The following is a 24,049-nucleotide window of genomic DNA, read 5'->3' as shown; positions in this document are numbered from 1 at the left end:
TTTTTTAAATGAAATAGTGGTACAAAAATATTTTTAGATATATTCAGGATACTTCTTTATTGTACAGAATAGCCTTTAGAAGTACTGATAAACATACTGCCATCTTTCTCCTAAAGGTGAGAACCAATACAATTCCAAATATGCTGAAGCCACAGTCTTGTACATTTCAAAGCCCTTCCTGAACATAAAGATGCTATCTCAGGTGCAGTAGGGAGATCCTGATGCTTTATTACCAGATAGCATACTTCTGAATCAGTTACTTTTATACAGTGACCTGAGGCAATAGTGAATCGACATCTTGTTAATGAACAAAGGGCAAACACACATAGGCAAAAGCTCCTACCCTCCAATTAGATCTGAAATGGCTGTGGCAACCCAAGATAGGAGCTATGGTGGAAAGCTTACTGAAAGAATCAACTCTGTGGTGCTGTGCAATGAAAAAGGCAAACTATACATTTGGAGAAATTTTAAAAACAGTAAGTATTCTGCCATTAAGACATACTATATAATGGAGCCACTGAAGAACCAACTTGTCCCAATGAAGAGAAAGAATTGCTTCCTTTTTTTGTTAATGCAATAGATTATATGAATATTACTATATAGACTAGTTTAAGATTTACTGTAATTATAGACACTTACCCATGAATACTTGTTGTTGCTATGTTTTCTTGGCAAAGAAAGGTTGCAATGAAGTCTGCTTTTTTCTTAGTTTCCACAAACACCATGGTTCGCTTATCACCTTTAAAAAGGCAGACATTGGTAAGTTAGCTAGCTATATTACAATGTTTAGACAATTATTCATATAAACAGCAAGTTTTCAAGTACAATGCCCATATTAGTACAATTTAGTAAACATTGCATTCCTTGGCTTTCAAGTTTTTTGTGTGAAGCTACTAGACACACTCTATGGCCATACTACCCTGAACACGCCCGATCTCGGAAGCTGAGCAGGGTCAGGCCTGGTTAGTACTTGGATGGGAGACCACCTGGGAATACCAGGTGCTGTAGGCTTAGAGGAAGGCAACAGTAAACCACCTCTGAATACCTCTTACCATGAAAACCCTATGAATATATCAAAAAGATTCATAGGGTCGCCATAAGTCGTAATTGACTTGAAAGCATATAACAACTAGACACACTCATCCCAGCTTTTCCCATCTAATCCACCTTAAAATCTCATCTTTACCTTTAGATTCAGAGGAGAAGTTTCCAAAATGTGGTCCATGGACCACCAGTGGTATGTAAGCTTCATTCAGGTGGTCCACAGTGTATTTGTGAAGAATACTTACAATTTGAGTTCTATGGAATTCAAATTGTAATACAATAAAATACAGTATAAGAAATAAATTATGCAATACAAATACAATTAAAGATATCCAGCACCACTTAGTACAATTGGTACAACAGGCAGAATGTAATTAAGTGGTCTGCCAAGACCCCTAGCAATTTTCAAGTGGTTCATGGGAAAAACACAGTTTGGGAACCACTGATTTAGAGGAGTTTTAGGTTTTTTGGACACTGTTTAGTAATTTTAGGCATTTTATAAGTAGTTATTACTAGTACTTCACAATATAGTTTTCTATCATTTAGCACAGAGTACAGCCATGTGTTTGGAATGAAGCCAGCACTTCCTAGTAACCTCCACCATAAAGTATTAAGAAAAGCTCTGCTGGATCAATCTAAGTGTGCATCTAGTCCAGATCACTTTAGGAAGACTTGAAGCAAAACGAAGAAGGCACATGATCTTTCTCTTGTTTTTGCTCCATAGCAACTGGTACCGAGAGACATGCATACTGTCTCTGAAATCTGAAGACTGTATCTCACTATGCCTAGTAGCTATTAAGCAAGCCTCATAACCTGCTTAGACTCCTTTTCACCCAGCAAGGCAACTGGTCATCTTAGCACCTACAGGTATTTTTTATTGTTTTTTTGTTACATGGTAATTTAATTTGTACAGTACATATACAAAGTTAAAATACTCAAAATATAGTGTGTGAACTTTTACAATAAATTCAAGCAATAATACAATTGGACAGTGTCTTTGTATTTATCATTCCAAACATAAAAAATATAGACCATCATTTCATAAACCCATTGGGTTGGTAAATGTGTGTTCTTCTATGTTAAGTTAGTAAATTAATTTAATCATTCTCTTGATAGATTAGTTTGGGGGAAAATAGTCTATTATTAGGGGAGGATGGCTTTTTCCCTTATTTTTTACTATAATTAATTTAGCTGATGTTAAGTCTCATTACTACTTCCACGTATACTTTTGAAACAGCATTTAAGATACTCCAGAAGTAGTGTCTTGGTATCCAGAGGGATTAGGTTCTCTAACACTTCTGTAACTGTGTTACAGACTGCACTCCAAAAAATCTGAATGACAGGATATTCCCAATAACATGTGCGTAAAATCTGCTCATGTTGTCCTGTATCTCCAACAATTGTCTTCTCCGGTTCTATATATCAGATTTAATATGTGCATCAATAAATACAATTGGTATTGATTTTAAAATAATTTAGGCAGAATACCAGTAGATAGCTATTTCCCCCCTCAATTCTTATTTCACGGCCAATACTTCTTTCTCATTTTCTCGTTAAGCTAAGTGTATGTTCCAGATCAAAAGAGCCCTTGCGTTAACAGACAAAGAATGCTTGATACAGCCCACAGTACTGGTACAATTATCATTTTCTTCTGTTCTTTATTTAATAATCTTGTCAACATTTTAGAGAACTTAATACCAAAATCAGTTTTTTCTAGCACCTATAGGTACTTTAAACTACTTTTCTATATTGTCATACAATTCACCAAAGTAAATGAGATACAACATCTCTTGATCGTAAGTTGTGATTAACTGTATTACGTTACAAACAAGCCACACTAGCATGAAAAAACCTTTAACAGTTTGTTCAATCCATTCAATTTTTTGCCACAGAAAAAAGCAAACGACTATAGAAGTTGCAATTAGCTTCCCCAAATGATTTTTGGAAGGCTATAGTTGACAGTATATGCATTTCAGTGTACTAAGTTTTGATATGCCTTGAACACCAACCTGTGCAGTATCTTCTTGGCTAGAATTGTAATTTGAAGAACTGTCTGAAGCCTATTTGAATACAAATACTATTCAAACTCTGTTTCCTATTGCTTGGCTCAAGAAAATTTCCCACGCCCACAAGGATGGGAATCAGCTGCCCCTATTTCCAGTATTTACTAATGAATAAGCAATGTATCTGGATAAAGGTTGTGCACAAAACACAAATGGTTTCTAACACGATAAACGGGTTTAAATTTTGTCACGCATTCCTGGAGAGACATCGGATCAGGACTCAGGCAATACACTCCCTACTACCAGATCTTTAAGATTGTTTAATGTTTCAGGTTTAGAGATGATTCCATATTTAAATAACCATGGACTCCCCCTGTTCAGTTACTATATCAAGGAGAGCTTAAAACAGGCTCTAGATCTCTCCCAGGGTATATTTTTAACCAGGGAGGGGAGAAAAGGAGGAAAAATGGGAACATCATCCAAATAGGTTTCAAAGTACACACAGCAACCATCTCAAACATCAGAATAAAGGCAAGTTGAATGAAAGTATATATAAAAACGCAAAATAATGCCAAATTGCATTTTCAATTAATTCTGATTTAGCTAGACAATGGATAGTTGAATGACTGATGACATTTCAGCTTTAGTCTACGATCAGGGTGTTATAAAACCCTGAAACACAAGACCAATCTGGATCTCCTTGATCTCTCAGCTGCTTTTGATACCATCGACCATGGTATCCTTCTGGGAAGACTCACGGAGTTGGGGGTACTGCTTGGCAGTGGCTCCGCTCCTACTTGGTGGGTCGCCACCAGAAGGTAGTGCTTGGGGAACATTGCTCGATGCCCTGGACTCTCCATTGTGGAGTCCCGCAGGGATCGGTACTGTCCCCCATGCTTTTCAACATCTACATGAAGCCGCTGGGTGCGGTCATCAGGAGTTTTGGGGTGCGTTGCCATCAGTACGCTGATGACACGCAGCTCTATTTCTCCTTTTCATCCTCTTCAGGTGAGGCTGTTAACATGCTAAACCGCTGCCTGGCCGCGATAATGGACTGGATGGGAGCTAACAGACTGAAGCTCAATCCAGACAAGACCGAGACGCTGTTGGTGAGTGCCTTCTCTGCCCAGATGGTGGATGTTCATCCTGTTCTTGATGGGGTTACACTCCCCTTGAAGGAACAGGTTCATAGCTTGGGGGTTCTTTTTGATCCTTCCTTGTCACTTGAGGCCCAGGTGGCCTCGGTGGCACGGAATGCTTTCTACCATCTTCACCTGGTAGCCCAGCTACGTCCCTATCTGGACAGTGACGACGTCGCCTCAGTTGTTCATGCTCTGGTAACTTCTAGACTGGACTACTGCAATGTGCTCTACGTTGGGCTGCCCTTGAAGACTGTTCGGAAACTACAACTAGTCCAGAATGCAGCGGCCAGATTGCTGACGCGGACCAGAAGGTCCGCTCATATAACACCTGTTCTGGCCCGTCTGCGCTGGCTTCCTGTTTGTTTCCGGGCTAGATTCAAAGTGCTGGTTTTGACCTATAAAGCCCTACACGGCATGGGACCGCAATACCTGGTGGATCGCCTCTCCCAATATGAACCTACCCAGACACTGCGCTCAACATCTAAGTCCCTCCTCCGAGTGCCATCCCATCGAGAAGCTCGGAGGGTGGTGACTAGAACTGTGGAACAGCCTCCCCGATGAGGTGCGCCTGACGCCAACGCTACTATCTTTTCGGCGCCAGGTGAAAACCTTTTTATACTCCCAGGCATTTTAAAGTGTGTTTTAATGGCATTTTCATCATTATTTGTATTTTTCGATGTTGTTTGGTTCTTTTATTGTTTGTTTTGTTTTCTTGATTTATTGTATTTATTGTATTTATATATTGATTGTTTTTTATCTTTTTGTACACCGCCCAGAGAGCCTTCGGGCTTAGGGTGGTATATAAATTAAATAAATAAATAAATAAATAAATAAATAAATAAAGCAAAAGCTCTCTAAATACAGCCATTAAGCAACTTTTTTTTTACTACAATCCATAAATAAGGGTCTATATTTCCTGAGGGCCAGCGTAGTGTAGTGGTTAACATGAGGGATTACGACCGGGGAGACCAGGGTTCAAAACCCTACTCAGCCATAAAGGTCCCAGTCACAGACTCTCAGCCCAACATATCTGACAGGGTTGCTGTGAGGATAAAATTAGGAGGGGTAGAACTCTTGTTTGTATATCACCTTGTGCTGCTTGGAGGAAATAAAAAGGTTTGTATCCATTGTTAGTTATAGTCTGAATAGACCCGCTGAAATTAGTGAACACAGCTAACTTATGCCAATTAATTTCAATGGGTCTACTCTGAGTAAAAATTAGTTGGCTATAACCCACAGTAATATACACAGAATTTCAGATTCCTAAGAATTTTATGGGGAATGATACCATCTGCATACATTTATTTCAAGTGAAAAATGAGTTTTTATTTGATAATAGGACAATTTATAGCCCTGATTTCACACTGGTCCAAAAAAGTTCAGTCTGATCAACAAGCAGGCTACTCTATACAGGCATACCCCGCTTTAACGTTCGCAATGGAACCGGAGAGTATACTTTAAGTGAAGCAATTGTCTTCACTTGTACTGCATGCAATCACCACTAGATGACAGTGGCGTCATGCCAATAAAGTGTACGTTATTGCAAAGCGCGCAAACGTTAAGCGGGGTATGGGGATGTATGGAGCATGTACGCTATAGCGAAGCGACGTTAAGTGAGGCAACGTTAAGCAGGGTATGCCTGTATCTCTAATGATCTCATCCGTAGAGTTTCCACATGGTATCCTTTCTTAAATCTCCACTATATTGCCCATTTCCAGGTCTTTTTTTGTTTCAAGTGACCCAAGAGCAGACAGAGAATAACAAAATCCTATACCAATTTGTTACATTTAGTTATCATTCTACAAGAAGAGTTTATTTCACAGTTACAAAGACATCATGGTTACCTGTGCCATTGAGAATCTCAACAAGTTTTTCTCTCTTGTCATATTGATTCACTTGAAGTATGGTCTGCTGAACATCACTGCAGGCTCCACCCACTTGTCCAACAACAACAAATAAATACTCTGCCTTCAAAAATTCTCCAGCTAGCCTTTAAATTGAACAAATAAAAATAAGGTAAAAATTAACTTGAGCTAGCAAGTTAAATTGAGGGGGTGAATCAGGGAAATAGCTTGGATGTTGGATGTTACTGTTCCAGTGTGTATGTAAGAAAGTAAAAGTTAACCATACCAGTAAGCTAGTTCTACAAAACACATTGATATTTTAATATTATACAATGGAAAGGAACAAGTTGTAGCTTATCAAGATGAATTTTCCAAGACTTGTATTCTGAAACATAAAACAACTTGCTCCACTGACAACGCTTCATACGAAGAACAGACCTGAGATAAAGAAATGGCACTAGTATAAAAAATGGAATTTTTACTCACCGTGAATTTCTATTTGTAGATAGTGCTGGAGGACATTCCTCAGTAGGGATGACTCCTCCTACTGGTCGTGACAGGCAGGGTCTCTAAGCTTCTTTGCAGCCTCTCCTGTGGGAGGAGTCGTCCCTCTCTCCAGACCGAACTGACAGAGCCAGGAACCCTCCTCAGGCCCCATATCCACATCTTCCCAGACATCCCTAGAGTGGAAGCCTATACCAGGAGAAGCTGAAGAAAAGCGACAAACCAACACGGAACCAACGTGCTGGAAGACAGGTCACACATGAAGGGAAACACACAATACTAAACAACGTGTGCAAATGTAAGGCGCTGGCAGAAGCCTCAACTCCCCCACTCCCCCTCCCGCTCCAGAAGGTTGAAGCAGAGGAATGAGAGGTGGGTGGAATGTCCTCCAGCACTATCTACAAATAGAAATTCACGGTGAGTAAAATTTCCATTTTTGCTAGATAGTGCTGGAGGACATTCCTCAGTAGGAATATGACAGAGCAGTGTACTAGGACTCCAGGTGGGATTCCTCTAGCTAGGAGGCAACACCTTCTGGAGCACCTTCCTGCCAAATGCAGCATCGGCTGATGAGAATGAGTCCATTTTATAGTGCCTGATAAAAGTGTGTGAAGCCCATGTAGCCGCGCTACAGATATCCATTATGGGGAACCCCCCCTAAATGCTGCTGAAGCCGCTGCCCCCCTAATTGAGTGTGCTGTGATACCCAATGGAGGTTCCCTACCCAGAGCTTCATATGCATGTGCTATAGCCGCTCTGAGCCAGCATGAGATAGAGTAGGTTGTTACCTTACACCCCTTTGATTTCCCAGAGAAGGCCACAAAGAGGGCCTCAGACCTCCTGAACTCTAAGGTGCGATCCAGGTAGAAACGAAGAGCCCTCCTCACATCAAGTGAGTGCCACCTACGTTCCTGGGCACAGGAGGGAGAGGGGCAGAATGGAGAACCACTTCCTGCGACCTATGGAAAACAGAATTGATTTTAGGTAGGAATGCCGGGTCTGGTCGGAGGACCACCTTGTCCTGGTGGAACACGTACAGTTGAGGGTCCAAAGATAATGCCCCCAACTCGGAAACTCTGCGTGCTGATGTAATGGAAACCAGAAAAACTGTTTTGAATGTCAAGAGGTTCAGAGAGCAGGTAGCCATCGGTTCAAATGGCGGTCCTGTCAATGCCGTCAGCACCCAGGTAAGGTTCCAGTTTGGAAACCTGTGAATCATTGATGGGGAAACCAGCGTCACCCCTCTTAAAAAAAAACATTTAGGGAATGGGTTGGAGGAAAGCGGGGGCCCCCCCAGGCATAACAAAATGCTACTGAGAGCTGCAGCTTGTCTCTTGATTGTGGCCGCGCTCAGACCCTTATCTAGGCCCGACTGGAGGAACCCTAGGGGACCCCTGATGTCTCGAGACCAAGGTTCCACTGTATTTGCAGAGCACCAGGACAAAAAAACCTTCCACGTGGACGAGTAAACCCGGTTCGTGGACTGTCTACGCAAGGCCAGTAGCGTATCGAGCACTTTCCCCTTAAAGCCCTTACCGCTCAACCACAACCGCTCAGTCTCCAAGCTGTTAGCCGGAACAGCTCTGGTCGAGGATGGAGGACTGGTCCCTGAATCAGAAGATCCGTTCGAGAGGGTACCTGCCAGGGTGTCTTGACTGACATGTTCACTAGGTCCAGAAACCAGGGACGTCGAGGCCAATGGGGTGTCACTATAATAAATTCCGCCTTCAATGTCCAAACCCGCTGGATCGTGCGTTGTATCAGCCCAAACGGAGGAAAGGCGTACAGGAGGCCTTGTGGCCACGGTGCGACTAGTGTGTTTGTGCCCTGAGCCTGGTGACACGGATTTCTTGTGAAGAACCTGTCTAGCTGTGTGTTTGTGGCAAAGAGATCCACTACTGGTTCTCCCCACCTGCGTACCACCTGTTGGAAAACTTCTGGGTTCAGTTGCCATTCTGCCTCCTTGATGGCTGTCCTGCTGAGCCAGTCGGCTACAAAGTTGTTTGTGCCCGTCAGGTGTTTGGCCTTCAGGGAGGCAAGATGCCTCTACGTCATTTGAACAGGCGCTCCGCCTCAAGCATTAGGCCCTTCGATCTCATGCCCCCTTGTCTGTGGACATAAGATTTCGCCAACGAGTTGTCGGTGCGTATGAGGAGATGCTTCCCCTTGATCTCTGGGGCGAAGACCTGTAGCCCCAGTCTGATGGTCCGTAACTCCAGTATATTTATATTGAGCTCCGCCTCCATTGCAGACCATGTCCCCAGGGCTACATTGTGGTCCAGGTGAGCCCCCCATCCGTACAAGCTCGCATCTGAGGTCATGATTATGTGTGGAGGATCTTCCAGGCTGACTCCGTGGGCCAACCTCTGAGGTTCCAGCCACCACCGGAGCTCTGTCCGTACTGTTGGAGGCACGGAGACCGAGCGTCTGTGTCATAGGAGAATTGCCTCCTGGTAGGGCAGAAGGATCTGTTGTAGAGCTCTTGAGTGAAACTGGGCCCACTGAACTAGGTCGTATGCCGACACCACGGACCCCAAAAGCCGAGCTAGCCTCATCAGGTCCAATGCTGGTGCAGCCACTGCTTCCTGAAGCAACAGCTGAAGTCTCAAAACCCTATCTTCGGTGAGCCTCATGCGGAAAAGTTGCATGTCCAGGATCACCCCCAAGAGCGGAATAGTTTGGGATGGGGTCAGCATGCTCTGCTCCAAGTTCACTATGAAGCCCAGCCCTTGGAGCCATGATACAGTGAGATGGGTACCTGTGTGTGACTGGTCCCAGGATGGTGCTCTCACCAAGATGTCGTCCAGATAGGGATGCACGCATATCCCCATTGTTCTGAGATGTGCCACCAGAACCCCCAGTACCTTGGTGAAAACCCTTGGTGCTGAGGAAAGGCCAAACGGCAAGGCCCTGTACTGGAAGTGTCTGTTGTCGTATGAAAAGCGGAGAAAGCGCCTGTGTTGTCTGCAGATTGGAATGTGTAGATACGCCTCGGAGAGGTCCACAGAGGTCACCAATCCCCTTTTCTTAGGGCTGCAGTCATGGAGCGAAGGGTTTCCATTTTGAATATACCCCTGATTTCCTCTCTGAGGGAATTACTGGCTCTATTGCCCGGATGTTCAGCAGGTGCTGAATAGCTTCCAGGTAGCACAGGTGCTTCTCCGGCCTTCGAGACCTTGGGGTGGGTCGAAACCGGTCGTGTGGAATGCGAAGAAACTCCATGGCATATCCCATGGACACCGTGTCCAGCACCCATTTGTCTGAGGTGATGACTCTCCAGCGGGGGGCAAACTCTAGAAGCCTTGCTCCCACTCCGCGAGAGGCCTCTGGCAACCCCCCGTCAGGAGGAGAAGCCCTTTTGGATTCCCTTCTGGTTCCTCCCTGAGGAGAATGGGGTGCCTCCCGGTTTAGTGGAGGAAGCGTGTCCACCCCCTTTGTTTTGTCTGCCCCAGCGAAGCCTGTTGGGAGGCTGACTGCGAAATCTAGAGAGCTGTTTTCAGGAACGAAAAAACTGGTTCTGCCTGCCCTTCCGTTCCTCTCTTCTGGCCACAGGGAGTGCTTTCTTTTTGTCCCTAGTTTCCACCAGGAGGGCCTCTAGAGACTCCCCAAACAGCTTAGAACCTGAAAAAGGTAGGGCAGTGAGGTGGGTCTGTGACTCTGAGTCCACGAGTCAAATGTTACGCCATGCCACAGTGGAGGCAGCCATAGAGCACGCTGCAAACTGTAGGGCATCCATGGATGCGTCGGCTGACAGGGCCGAGGCGTACGCCATTTTCTTTAACCCATCCTTTACAAATTTTGGGACATCGTCCCACGCCCCAAACTCTTCAGCCCACATAAAAACCGCTCTGGAGAAAACTGAGGCAGTGGCTGTGGCTCTGAAGCCGACTGCATCTGCCTCAAAGCGCCTGCGAAGAGCCCCTTCGACTCGCTTGTCGCACTGGTCCTTAGGCCCCCCCTCCCCTTCTGTTGGGATCACTGCAGAGCTAGCAAGAGCAGCAATAGGCGGGTCCACTGTGGGAAAACGCAGTCTTGCCATGATCCTGTCGGCAAAGACGTAATGTTTCTTTGCCCACTTGGCAGGTGGCTTTGGTTTGCATGGTGATGACCATTCAGCATCCCACACGTCATCAAACGCCTGGGGAAAGGGAACTGAAACCTGCTTAGTGTCCATGGAGGGGAAGGCCTTTTTTGCACCTGCCGAGGCTGACTGAGCGGGTGCATCGCCTCCCGCCTCAGCCTCTGGCAGTTGTAGCACTCTGCGGGCCTTGGAAAGGAGCGGCTGAAAAACCTCTGGAGCAAAGAGTCTGGGTTGCATCTGGGTGACTTCTATTTCCTCACCCGAAAGCTCCCCCTCTTCCCTGTCCTGCTCAAGTAGTTCTTCAGAATCTGATAGTACCACCTGTGGCACAGGAGCCTGCCTGGGCGACTGTGCCTGTGCCTGCCGATCCCGAACCATTGAGGATGAGGGACCTGCATGAGTCTGTGGGGAGGAACGCCTTGCTACCCCCCCCAACGCGCTATGACCCGGGTGCTCGTCACCCCTGGGTGCATCCTTAGCTGGCTCACTGTGTAAAATGTAGGAGGGTGGGGGCGAGCCCTCCCGCCTCATGTCTTGATTGGAAAGGGAAGAGGACCTGGAGTGGCTGTCTCTTAAAGATGAGCTGCCATGCCTGTCCTCCCTGCTGGAGCCTGTGGAGGAGGATAAGCGCCTCCGCTTTCCCCTGTGGGGACGCTTCCTCAAATGTTTGCGCTTCTTACTTTTACGTGCATGTGAGAGAGAGCCACTGACTTCAGAAGCAATGAGCTCTTTAACCCAGGTCATAAATTTGGGAAACAGAGTGGGGGGGAAAAACATCCATACCTTCATCTAGGAGATTCATCCCCCCGCTGTCTACGCTCTGGGACGGAGAGAAGACTGATTGCTGTGAGTCCTCTAGGTCCCTTGCCTCCCCCACGTGGCAGGGCTCTTGGCGGGAAGGCAGAGAGGAAGCGGGTGAGGCCATAATATGGCGGCCTTGACTCCCTAACGCTGAGGGAAAAGTGTGGGAATCACTTTACAGGCGAGCCGCGTTAGCGGGCGCCGCTCAACCCCCTGCTGAGACGTTCTCCCATGACGAGGCAAGCCTTTGGTGAAGTGGGGGGGGAGCCAGGAGCCGCGATCCCACTGAACGCGAGGGTTGCAGGAACGCGGCTCCGCGGAGCAAGGTGACACTCTTGTCTGGGCGGCTGCTGCTCTGCTGGTATGCTGCAGCTAGCCGCGCTCCACCCTTCTTCGGCCTCCTTTCCGACGCCTGTGAACCCAGCCGGGTTCAGCCTAGCCTCACAAACCCCAGCCCCACGGAGTGAAGGTACGGAAGGAGAAGGAAACAGGCAGGGAGGAATAAAACCAACGTAAGGAGAGGAGAAAATTAGCATAAGAAAAAACGCTAAGAGGAAGAATCTGAAAGCGAAAGAAAGAAGCTCTAATAGAGAGAAGAGATTAACTCTAGACCTTCACTGACCGCAGGCAGGGCCGGTCTGGAGAGAGGGACGACTCCTCCCACAGGAGAGGCTACAAAGAAGCTTAGAGACCCTGCCTGTCACGACCAGTAGGAGGAGTCATCCCTACTGAGGAATGTCCTCCAGCACTATCTAGCAAATGAGCATACGCTGATCTTTTACAAAGACTGAGACGTACTTAGAATGTCCTCACTCCAATCAGGTGGCCTAAAATTTAGGATTCGTGACTCTCAATTTTAAAATGAATTGCTCTAACATACCTCTGAATTTCTTCAGGAAAAGTGGCACTAAACATTAACGTTTGCCGTTTGTCATTTGGTGGCATGCCTGGAGATGAAATCAACTTCTTCATAGCAGGACCAAACCCCATATCCAGCATACGATCAGCTTCATCTAACACCAAATATTTTAGTTTGTTCAGCCCAATCTAAAGAAATGTAAAGTGAGCTCAAGAACAAAGGCAACGCTTCCATTGTGTAAGACAGCTCTACAAACTCAACATAGTAATGCATTCATAAAACTTATCTGCAACACTTCTCATCCCACCCCTTCGCTATAAAGCTCAGCAGAACTTAACTATACAAAAGTATAGATTAGCTGCAGCCGAGGATAGATAATTAACTCCTACAATTTGGTTGCTACCTAGCAGCAGCAGCAGATTCTAGAGGTATCAGCCCGCTACATTTGGTCAGTAACTGAGTTACTTTACTGAGCAGGCAGTGTTACCCTCAGAAAACATGGCTAAGTGTGATCTCCGCTAAAGATCTATGACAGCAGGGGCTTCTATAGCAGCATATTTATTCAGAAACTATAGCTAACACCTGTGCAATTTCAACAGAGGTACTGTGATAAGCATGTTACTTTGTCACCGGCAACCAAGTTGTAGACTACATCTGTTTGTACTCCCTCTGCCAACATACCACTTACTATATTATCTATATTACTAAATTATCTAAGCAAAAGACCTCTAGAGCCATTAGTGCAGCTATCTGTTTCCTCTGCCTAGGTGGGGACAGGGAACCTGTGGCCCTCCAGATGTTGACTACAGTTCTTATACACAACCATTAGTCATGCTGACTGGGGCTGATGGGAGCTGGAATCCAACATCTGGAGGGTCACAGGCTCCCCATCTCTGACCCAGGAAGAGCAAAGAGATAGCTGCATTGATAGCTCTTGGGGTCTTTTACCCTTTAAAGGCCACAAAATGGTAATGTTCAAGTGGTGGTCACCCAAGCATATTCCACACAGCAATTCAGATGCACCTCTTTCTCCCCACCCCCATTTTGTACTACAGTGCTGCATTTCCCATAGCTGTGGCAGAGCACATGCTATGTTTGTACAAGGTTCCAGATTCAGTATCTGGCATCTTCACTTAAGTATATTGGGTAGAATGGGGGAGGGGGAAATCAGAGACCATGGAAAGCCAATGCCACAGTCAACAATGGTAGCCTGGATGACTTCCTGGCTCAACTCCATACAAGGCATCATCACCTGTTCCCAACTAGAAGAGAAAATAGAACAGTATGCAACAGCAGCCAAGAATACCCCGCTCCCCTCCTGCTTTTTGGTCTTAATCCAAGGTCTACCCCAGTATTTTCTCCCTGGTTGATACTAAAACAACTCAATTTATTTGTGAGGCTGCTCATGCTGGATTAATTTACCCTTGTGCTAGAATTACAGGCCATGATCCACCCTTGCAAAACACATTTGTTTTGCACCTATATGTCTGACCTCTTATAGTAAAAGAGTGCCAAATAATTGAGAATGGAAAAGACTTCAATTAAAAAAAAAAAAATTACCACACAGATCTTACCTTTTCTCTGCCTATGAAATCCAAGAGCCTTCCTGGGGTAGCACACAGTATATTACAACCTTGCATTATTTGACGAATTGAATAACCCGTTTGTGTACCTCCATATGTCACAACTGACTTTATACAAGTTCTGGTCAACAAGAAAATATATTACAATTCTCATTTAGTGATAAACAGTGAGTGCTTTCCAATGTTAGCATCAATATGCACATATGTATTTACATAATATCATGGCCATAACAAAACTACATTAATAGACAATGAAAACAGGCCTAATAGAACCAATGCTGCATTGCCTTCCTTTTGTTTTACAGTAATTTTTAAGTAGAGTTTTCCAGCACTGCAAATTCAATTTAGTTATCCAAGATAAAATCCACCGAACCTTTCCGACTGTATTCCCTCTGTATGTTTTAACAGGGCTTGAATACCTGAGAAAGGCTAGGAAATGCATGGATACTATACAACAGGAATGTCTGATGACTTGCTCCCAAACACTCCTGTATTTGTAAAAAACATTTTACTAATCTGATATTGGAATCAAACAGATACACTCAGGATAAAATCTACAACCAATATTTGTCCATCATTCAATTTTAAAATAAAATCCATCAAGTCATTTTAAATATTGCTTATAGAACAGAGGTACAGTGATAAAGGAATCAAACCAGGGGTGTGTAGAGGCCTGCAATATTAATTCATATTGGGAACAAGAGACTATACTTCTCTCCAACTCAAATCTCCTGAAGGTATGAATTAAAAGAGTTCCTGAATGGTTATCACTTTTACACATCAACATGAAGTAGCTATTGTGAGGCCACATGTGGTTACTACTCATGGCTTGTTTAGGAGAAACAAACCACAAATGCAGGTTTGCATATTAATACTAAGTCAATACTCTGGTTCATTTCTTCTCCCACACAGCACAGGAAAGAGTGGTGAGCATGAATGAGCAGCATGCATCAGCACACATTTACAATAAAGCGATGGTTTAAAGCAGACCATGGCTTTGCATTACATGTGACCTGGGCCAGTATGAGTTTGTGGCAGTAAGCACCATTGGTTTTAGGTTAGACCCAGCATTCAGAGATTGTGTATGTTTTGAAGCCTCCCTTGTTGATATTCATCCCTCTGAAAATAGTTACTCCTTGTGCAACATCCCACAGATCAAGCCTCAATAATGCTTTTGTACTGCTTTTCAATTTTTATTTCTGATGAGAAGCTTCAAATGTTTAGATTGCCTTCCACAGACCAATGCAAACAGACCTAGTAAATTAGTTCTTATTGAGTCAGATCCAGAGCTTAACACACATAACAGAGCTTGTGGAAGTCATTGTGATCATGTTACATCTTCAAGCACAGGTTTGTCATCAAGTTTCTTTTTTCAGTATACATTTTTATGAATCATCAAGCATTTTGCCCACCCCAGAGTAATTCAAATCAGAATACATTTGACCGCATCTCACCATACCAACTTGACAGAGCTTGCGTAATTACACAAGCACTACAGCCCAACCCAAGTTTACTGAATAGCATACTACTGCAATCTATTTATTTGTCTGTGGGTATGCTCTACTTTTTAGACTCACTTTGTTCAAACACTTACCCATGTGCAAATTTTCTTGATTCCAGAAAGATCTGGTTTATCAGTTCTCTAGTAGGAGCTACAATTATACATTCTGGTAGTTGTTGTTGTTCAAACTGACTGGCAGCAGCTCCATCTTGCATCATATGAGCCAAAATTGGTATAAGAAAAGCTGCCTAAAGGACAAATATATTACAGTTGACAAATTTCTCACACACACCCAAAAAAGGAAAAACCCAAGATGTGTTCTATAATATCAATGAAAAGAAACCTACAGAAAGGAAAAAATGTGGAATATATTCAAAAATAGTAAAGCGTTTTTGGTCCAACATCTTGCTTTTCCCTGTTCCTTCTCTGTCAATAAATAAATTTCAGGAAGCAAATTCAGGGAAATTCTTACTTAGTCTTTAAACTGAGTCCCATCATTACTAGAGGGGGTCAAAACACAATATACCCACAAAGCCTGTACCTAACATGAGACTGCTCATTCACTAGGGATGGTACTAAAATATATACTTAGTAGCAGCAGAGAGAGCTATATTAAAATATTCAACCAGTATATTCAATATCTGTTTTTAAAAACAAATTAAGCTCTTAGTAATTTATCATCACAGATTACCTATAGTGAGAGAGATGTAACATTGTGCCAATAGATGTGACAGGATTCCCCCTTACTCTCCTTCCCCTAACTCTCCACAGCAGATTCTGGGAGAAGAACAGAGAGGAAGAACAAATCCTGTTTGTGCAAGTGGGACAGCACAATTGAATATTGTTCATTATGTTTAATAGAGTCGTATTTATTTGTAACATGCTAGAAGTTGGAAAAATTTGGTATTAGATGAATAAAAAGTTTTAAACAAAATAAACTATTTTCAACAATAAATATAGCTTCTTTTTCTTGTTATGTGCCTTCAAGTCGATTATGACTTATGGCAACCCTATGGATCAGTGACCTCCAACAGCATCTGTCATGAATCACCCTGTTCAGATCTTGTAAGTTCAGGTCTGTGGCTTCCTTTATGGAATCAATCCATCTCTTCTTTGGCCTTCCTCTTTTTCTACTCCCTTCTGTTTTAGCTTCTAGTGCTTCTATAAAGTGACACTTATTATCACGTTATGTTTGTACAAAGCTTACTTTTTTCCAGTTAGTTTTTGTAATAAAATTATTAAAATGGGTTACAGGCCGTTCAAAAGTATGTTTAAAAACACAATGGGGTTTTGGTTGGGACCCCAACATACTCAACATTTGCAGCCAACTATATCTTTTGTTGACCCAACATGTAAGACTTCCACAGATCATGAGTTCTTATAAGTCATTCAACAGTCACTGTTTCAGTCTATCTTTAGAATGGTTGAAAGCTGCAGCGATCTGAATAGTTCACAGTGTCTAGACAGAATCAAACACTGGACCAAGGCAGTAACTTGGAAACATTAAGAACTTAAAAACAAAGTATCAGATTACTACTGCAGCCCCTCAAATCCTCTAGCTCAAAAAAGCAGAATTTGGCATTTTCTACTTACTGTTTTTCCAGATCCTGTTTGGGCACACGCCATTAAATCACGTCCTGCCATCACAATAGGAATACTGTGTTTCTGCACTGGAGTAAGTTTAAAATATCCCGCTCTAGCAATGTTCTTCATTAATGTTGGACACAGATTAGCTTCTTCAAAGGTCTAAGAATAGAATTGGTATATTACACACAAACAAAATTGAGAAAACTAAGCATGTAATTTTAGCACACAGTAGCATTTAGTAACTTAAACACCCTTTTTTTGGCAAATTCCTATCAATCCAGCAGTCAAACATGAGGACATAAAGCAGATCAATCCTAGTATAATACAGTAGCTCTGGATATAGTTATACTCCCTCTGAATGGAAAGTTGGACTTACCGTGAAGTGCCCTTCTGGTCAGCGGAGAGTGGAGCAGACAGGAATGGGTTAACTCTCCTGGAGGCAGGGTCAGCACTATAACACAAAACATTTTAGCTGGTGGCCAGCTAGAAGGGGAGGAACCTTCTCCCCTTCTCCAGTTTGTGACACAGCTGTAAAAAAGTACTGAGCAGCTGGCCACTCCACCTATATGAACTTGAAACCTGAACAGAGGATAGCATAAGAACAAGCATCAACAAATCAGCACACAGTGCCAGGAAGGGATGTAGGAAGCCCTTACTACTCTATCCAGAGGGTGAGTGACTGGTGGTCACCAGAGGGTTTCCGGAGGTGCCCTCCCCACCCCACAACCTAGCTTTTGCTGCATGGTGGGGCTGTCTGCTCCACTCTCCGCTGACCAGAAGGACACTTCACGATAAGTCCAACTTTCCGTTCCCGGTCAGCGGAGCAGACAGGAATGGGATGCACCTGAGCAGTGACCCCCCTTACATCCTTGGGTGGGATCAAACCTAGGCCACCACCCTCTGAAGAACCCTTCTGCCGAAGGCAGCTTCAGCAGAAGCAAATTTATCTACCTTGTAGTGTTCGATGAAGGTGAGCCCAGGCGGCTGCTTTGCAGATTTCCTCCAGTGGGGCATCCTTGTGGAGTGCCGCCGTGGTGGCAGCCCCTCTGAGTGTGCAGTGATCCCTGGAGATCTCCCTTTTGCCTGATAGGCCTTAACTACACAATCCCTCACCCAGCAGCTGATGGAGGACCTGGACACCTTTAATCCCTGCACCCCTTGTTTGAAAGACACGAACAGGGCCTCAGACCTCCTGAATGTTTCTGTACGGTCCAGGTAGATCCGAAGTGCCCACCTGACACAGAGTTTGTGCCACTTCTTCTCCCTGCAATGGACTGGGTTGGGGCAGAAATTGGACAGAGAAATGTCCTGTCCCCTGTGGAATGAAGAATTGACTTTGGGTAGAAAACTGGGATCAGGGCGAAGAACCACATCTGGGTAAAAAATGCACAGCTCCTCCCGGATGGAGAAGGCCCCCAGTTCCCCCACCTTCCTGGCTCAGATGATTGCCACAAGAAAAACTGTCTTGAGGGTGAGGTCCTTGATTGGTATTGAAAAGTGCTGGTTCAAATGGATGTTGTGAGAGAGCTCTAAGGACTAACAAAAGATCCCAGGAGGAAAACCTGTGTTGCACTGGAGGCGACAGCAGGGTTGCCCCTCAGAGAAAGTGTTTGACTTGAGGGTGAGAAGAAATGGAATGGCCCCCCACTGTTGGAAACAAACTGCCTAGGGCCGCCGCCTGTCTCTTGAGCATGTTGGGGGCTAGTCCCTGGTCCATACTGTCTTGCAGGAAGTAGAGAATGGTGTGAATGTAGCATTCCACGACAGGTAACTGTGTCTACACCGCCTGTTGAACGCCTTCCATGTGAGGTCATAAATTCTCTGGATGGTTTGTTTGCGAGATGCTAGAATGGTGGAAACAACCCTCGGACAGCCCTTCTTCATTTAGCCACTGCCGCTCAGCCTCCAAGCATGAAGCTGGAGCCGCTCTGGGTCTGGGTGAAGGATAGGTCCTTGTGAGAGGAGATCTGGTCTGGAGGGAGGTCCACTAGATCAGAAAACCATGGTCTCTGTGGCCAGTGTAGAGCCACCACTATCACCTGGGTCTGGAGAACTCTGATTCTGTGCAGCAGCCTAGACAGAAGAGGTAGAGGTGGGAAGGTGTAAAGGAGACCCAGAGGCCAGGGGGCTGACAGGGTGTCTATGTCCTGGGGAGTGGATCCCAGCCTTATGCCATGAACTGGTCCAGTTAGGCATTCACCGATGAGGCAAAGAGGTCCATGCATGGGAGCACCCACTTCCGAGTGATCTCTAGGAACACGTCCCGATGAAGGGCCCACTCTGTCTGGTGGACTTGTTCCTGGCTCAACCAGTTGGCTTGTGTGTTCAGGATCCGTTGTACATGTATGGCCGAAATGGAAGCCAGGTGCCTTTCTGCCCACTGAAACAGCAGGTTGGTCTCCCTCTGAAGAGGACCTGATTTTGTGCCCCCTTGTTTGCAGACATGTGATTTGGCTGTGATGTTGTTGGTGTATACTAGCACATAAGTCTGATAAGTAAGAGGTAGAAACTCCCGGAGTGCTAGCTGGATTGCTCTGAGCTCCAACAAGATGATTCACTGGCACCGCTCCTGCACTGACCATTTTTCCTGTGCGATGCTGGAGCAACAGGTCACTCCCCAGTCATATAGGCTCGCATCTATGGTGACTATTGAGGCTGTTGGAGCTCTGAGGGAAAGGACTTTTTTCCAGATGAGGTAAATGTCCCCACCATTAGAGGAACTCCCGCACATGGCTTGGGAGGGTAATGAGCCAGTTCTGGTGTGAGGTGATCTGGTCCTGATATGCAAGCAGCAGCCATTGCAAGGCTCTTGAGTGAAAGCGAGCCCATGGCACTGAGTCTATGGTCGCTATCATGGAACCCTGCAGCAGAGCCAGTTCCATCAGGGAAGCTTGGCTGCCTTGCAGGCACGTGTGCACTTGGTGCAGGAGCTTGTCCATGCAACCGGTGGACAGGAAAAGCTTGCTTTGAGCTGTGGTCAATGACCACTCCCAGATGTTGAAGGTGTTGGGTGGGTATCAGATGGCTCTTGTCCCTGCTGCTGCTGAAGCCGTGGTTCTCCAGACACTGGATGGTAGACTGGAGATCCTGCTGCGCCACTGTCGCTGAAGAGGCCCTCACCAGAAGGTTGTCCAAGCTAGGGTATACATGGACTCTGAGTGCAAAGGTGTGCCACTACTGCTACCATTATTTTGGTGAACACCCGTGGGGCCAAGGTGAAGCTGAAGGGCATGGCCCTGTATTGAAACTAGTGGTGGCCGTGCACAAAGCGGAGGAAGCGTCTGTGCTGCTGGAGAAAGAGAAACATGCAGGTACGCCTCTCTGAGATCTATAGATCCCAGGAAGTCCCCAGGTTGACTGGCTTCCGCAATAGATGTGAGCATCTCCATCTTGAACTTAAGAACATAAGAAGAGCCTGCTGGATCAGGCCAGTGGCCCATGTAGTCCAGCATCCTGTTCTCACAGTGGCCAATCAGGTGCCTGGGGGAAGCCCGCAAGCAGGACCCGAGTGCAAGAACACTCTCCCCTCCTGAGGCTTCCGGCAACTGGTTTTCAGAAGCATGCTGCCTCTGACTAGGGTGGCAGAGCACAGCCATCACGGCTAGTAGCCATTGATAGCCCTGTCCTCCATGAATTTGTCTAATCTTCTTTTAAAGCCGTCCAAGCTGGTGGCCATTACTGCATCTTGTGGGAGCAAATTCCATCGTTTAACTATGCACTGAGTAAAGAAGTAGTTCCTTTTGTCTGTCCTGAATCTTCCAACATTCAGCTTCTTTGAATGTCCACGAGTTCTTGTATTATGAGAAGGAGAAGAACTTTTCTCTATCCACTTTCTCAATGCCATGCATAATTTTATACACTTCTATCATGTCTCCTCTGACCCGCGTTTTCTCTAAACTAAAAAGCCCCAAATGCTGCAACCTTTCCTCGTAAGGGAGTCGCTCCATCCCCTTGATCATTCTGGTTGCCCTCTTCTTAACCTTTTCCAACTTCTTTGTCCACAGGAAGCAGTTCAGGAATTTTAAATCCAAGATGGTGCGGTAATTGCCATTGCGTTTGGGGACTGTAAAGAACACAGAGGAGACTGCCGAGAACCGCTGATGCTCTGTTACCTATCTTGAGGAGGTGAGAAATGGCATCCAGGGTTCTCTGCAGCTTCTCCAGCTGATGAGATGGAGAAGCTATCCTCCATCTGTCCTGCGGGATGGTGGCAAACTCTAGGGAGTAGCCAGACTAGGTGGTGCTCAATATCCATTTGTGTAAGGTGGAGGCCACCCAGGCATGTGCAAAAAAATTGAAGTCTCCCCCCCCCCCGGGCCATCCTGGCATCATGCATGGCTTTGCTTGATGCTGGGCTTGGGGATTTTGACTATATCTGTTGCCTCCCACACCACTGGAGGATGTGGAACAGGTGAGCTGGCGGAAGGAATTCCAGGAAGAGTTCCAGGACCCTCACTGACATGTAGTCCTGTAGGTAGTTGGATAGCCCTTGGGACGAAAGGAATGTGAAGCCTTCTTATAAAATTTGTCATCTTTCCTGGGAGCTGAAGGGCCTTCTTTTTATCCTTGGTCTCCACCAGGTGGTGCTCTAGAGACTTGCCAAAAAACTGCCCACCCGAGTAGGGCAGAGCTGCAAGACTGGCTTTGGAGTGATTGTCCACTTCCCACTGTTTCAGCCATATATTGCGTTATACTACCACTCCATATCCAAGAGCTCTTGCTGAGTACTGTAGGCTATCTAAGGAGGAATCTGCTAGGAATTCAGCTGCTTTAGACAATTTGTGCAGCCTGTCCCTGACATGTCTGGCATCGGGAGGCATTTCTGATAGTAGTGCTTTAGCCCACTTTACCACAGCCCATGCCAGGAAGGAGTTGGCTGCCAAAGCTCTCGTGGCCAATGCAGATGCTTCATGTGCACGTTTGGTCTGAAAGAGTATCCACTCCTTCTTTGGGAATAGCTATCTTGGCCCCGAGGGCAGACACAGGCTTGTCAATGGCCGGGACGTGAAGGGTTGCTATGGTAATGGCAGGAAGAGCATATAGCTTCTTGGACAGAGCATGTGGAGCTTTGAATTTGGCTGATCCCATTCTTCTTTAACAATGTCTTCGAAGAACTTTGGAAAGGGAATGACCACCTTCTGATCCCCTGACCTGGGGAAGACATCTGAAGATCCCTGTTCCCCTTCTTCTAGTTCCCCCTCCTGAGGAGTTTCCTTAGGAGGGTCTAACTGAAGGCAGGCCATAGCCTTAGAAATCGAAATAGGATAGGAGTCAGGAGAATACAGCCTCTTACGCACCAGGGATGGCACAGGGGAATCCTCCTGAGAGTTACCCTTCTTCCTTTTCTGAGTCTGATGCAGCAGATGACGGGGAAGCGTCTTCCCCCCAGGGAGCCTAGGCTGAGGGAAAGGCGGTCAGGTGGGAACCCAGAGCTAGAGCATCTTTTGCGTTTATCTTTGTGTGGTTTAGGCTTCTGTAAGAAGCCCCTTCTTTTACTCTCCCCCCTTTCTCTAACTGGGCTGGTCTCCCAGGAGGAGGAGAAAATGAGGAGAAGAAATCATGGCAGTGTGCCCTGCAGCACTTGGAGCCTTTTTTCCTATGTGCACAGGCCCAACACTTGGCTAAGGAAGCCCTTGCCTCCGTCATCATGGCCTTGTTAAGCCAGGCCAGCACGGCCGAAGAGGTAGAGGGCTCATCTAGATGGTGAGATTTGGCATGCTTTTTCCTGCAGGAGCCACGTGTGCATCTTCCCCTCCCCCCAGTTGAGTAGAAGGGAGCTGAGAAATCGCAACTATTTCAGGTGAGGAGTCTAGCATGCTTACCACCACTGAGGCGTAGCTTGCCACACACACTCAGGAACTCATCTTCCTCTGCGGAGGCTCGAGAAGGGCTCTCTCTTCCCCCAGGCATAGTTAAAATCCCAGCTGAAGAGGGAAAAAGGGTGGGGCTGGAGCTGCCCCCTCCCCCGATTAGAAAAAGAAAGCTTAGCGTCTTTACCTGAAAACAAGAAGGCCAACCGGACTTCCGGGAAGGGTGACTTCGCTTGTGCCTGCTTTTGGGACGGGCTCCCGCCTCAAAAGAAGCTTATTCAGATATAAATCAGTCAGAACATTTTTTTTTTTTTTTTTGACTGATGAAATTTCTCCCGGGCAGGGAGAAACGTAGAGATCAACCTCAAAGCCTGTTTTTGTTGGGAGGACTGGATTTCATTAATTTATGAGATAAGGTCCAGCCAACAATGCCGGACGGACTTTCTAACAAGCTCTATCTGCTTAAGCGATACGTTTATCTTTTCTTGAAAGAGAGAACGGACTAACAGGCAAGCACCCTTCTTTCTATTATTTTTTTTTACTTGGTTTAAATTGTTGCAGCAAAAGGAGATTTGTCAGATTGATCGGCTTTGGACAACTTCTGGGTGAGATATAGCTCTTCTCTGTTATTCACGAAATTAACAGCTTATCTCTGTTTCTGTCGCAAAAAGCTGTCCTGGAAGTGCATTCTAAAGATAATAAACAGAAGAGGGATTTCTATTCCTGATTTCTATTCCGAGGAATATTATATTGTCTGGGACTATTCTCTTTTTGGTCTATTTTATTTTGACGAATCTGCTTCTTCACGACGCCACTAACTGTTTTGATGCTGGGAACTAAATTTGTTTTGCATTCTTGCACATGAGAGATAAGGCAGGTTGCTCTGTTTATACTGTGATGTCATCAAGCCTGGAATATTAACCCAATTGTTGCTGAAATAAGAAGTGGTTCTTCTTTATTTTTGTTTTGCTTTGTTTTTGTGGTTTTAAAAATGGCAATCAAGAAAGTGGCTGAGAATCTGGAAGTAATTATGTTTCAGAAAATAATGGATGAGATTGAGATAACGAAACAAACCCTGCGACAGAGTAGTAAGGAGCTGAAAATTGAACTGAGCAAAATGACGCAGGAGCTTAAAGAAATAGGGGACCCTGTGAGAGAGGAGAATGAGATCAGAGATGAGAAAAGAAAAAATAAAGGGAAGATACAAGCCCTGGAGATTGGAACAAATGTGGAATTGGAAAAAGATCTGGAGTTTATGGATTTTAGAAATAAAATCTACTGTTTGGAATT

At 45.3% G+C, this 24,049-nt stretch overlaps 1 protein-coding gene and 1 pseudogene across 8 annotated transcripts in view; one reads left to right on the top strand and one right to left on the bottom strand.

Annotated features, from left to right (window-relative positions):
- DDX4 (DEAD-box helicase 4) overlaps positions 1-24,049 on the bottom strand; it is an 88,834-nt gene that overhangs the window by 8,497 nt on the left and 56,288 nt on the right. For all 8 annotated transcript variants that reach the window (XM_061618121.1, XM_061618141.1, XM_061618130.1 and 5 more), the window contains 6 exons: positions 16,956-17,108; positions 15,456-15,610; positions 13,853-13,982; positions 12,300-12,466; positions 6,034-6,179; positions 640-739 (listed from right to left, as the gene is read on the bottom strand). In XM_061618121.1, coding sequence (XP_061474105.1) covers positions 640-739; positions 6,034-6,179; positions 12,300-12,466; positions 13,853-13,982; positions 15,456-15,610; positions 16,956-17,108 — 851 coding nt within the window. The remainder of the gene's footprint in view (positions 1-639; positions 740-6,033; positions 6,180-12,299; positions 12,467-13,852; positions 13,983-15,455; positions 15,611-16,955; positions 17,109-24,049) is intronic.
- Positions 903-1,011, top strand: LOC133375791 (5S ribosomal RNA; annotated as a pseudogene).

This window comes from Rhineura floridana, chromosome 1, assembly GCF_030035675.1.
Source record: "Rhineura floridana isolate rRhiFlo1 chromosome 1, rRhiFlo1.hap2, whole genome shotgun sequence".
Taxonomy (NCBI): domain Eukaryota; kingdom Metazoa; phylum Chordata; class Lepidosauria; order Squamata; family Rhineuridae; genus Rhineura; species Rhineura floridana.
This window is presented reverse-complemented; position numbering and strand designations above follow the sequence as displayed.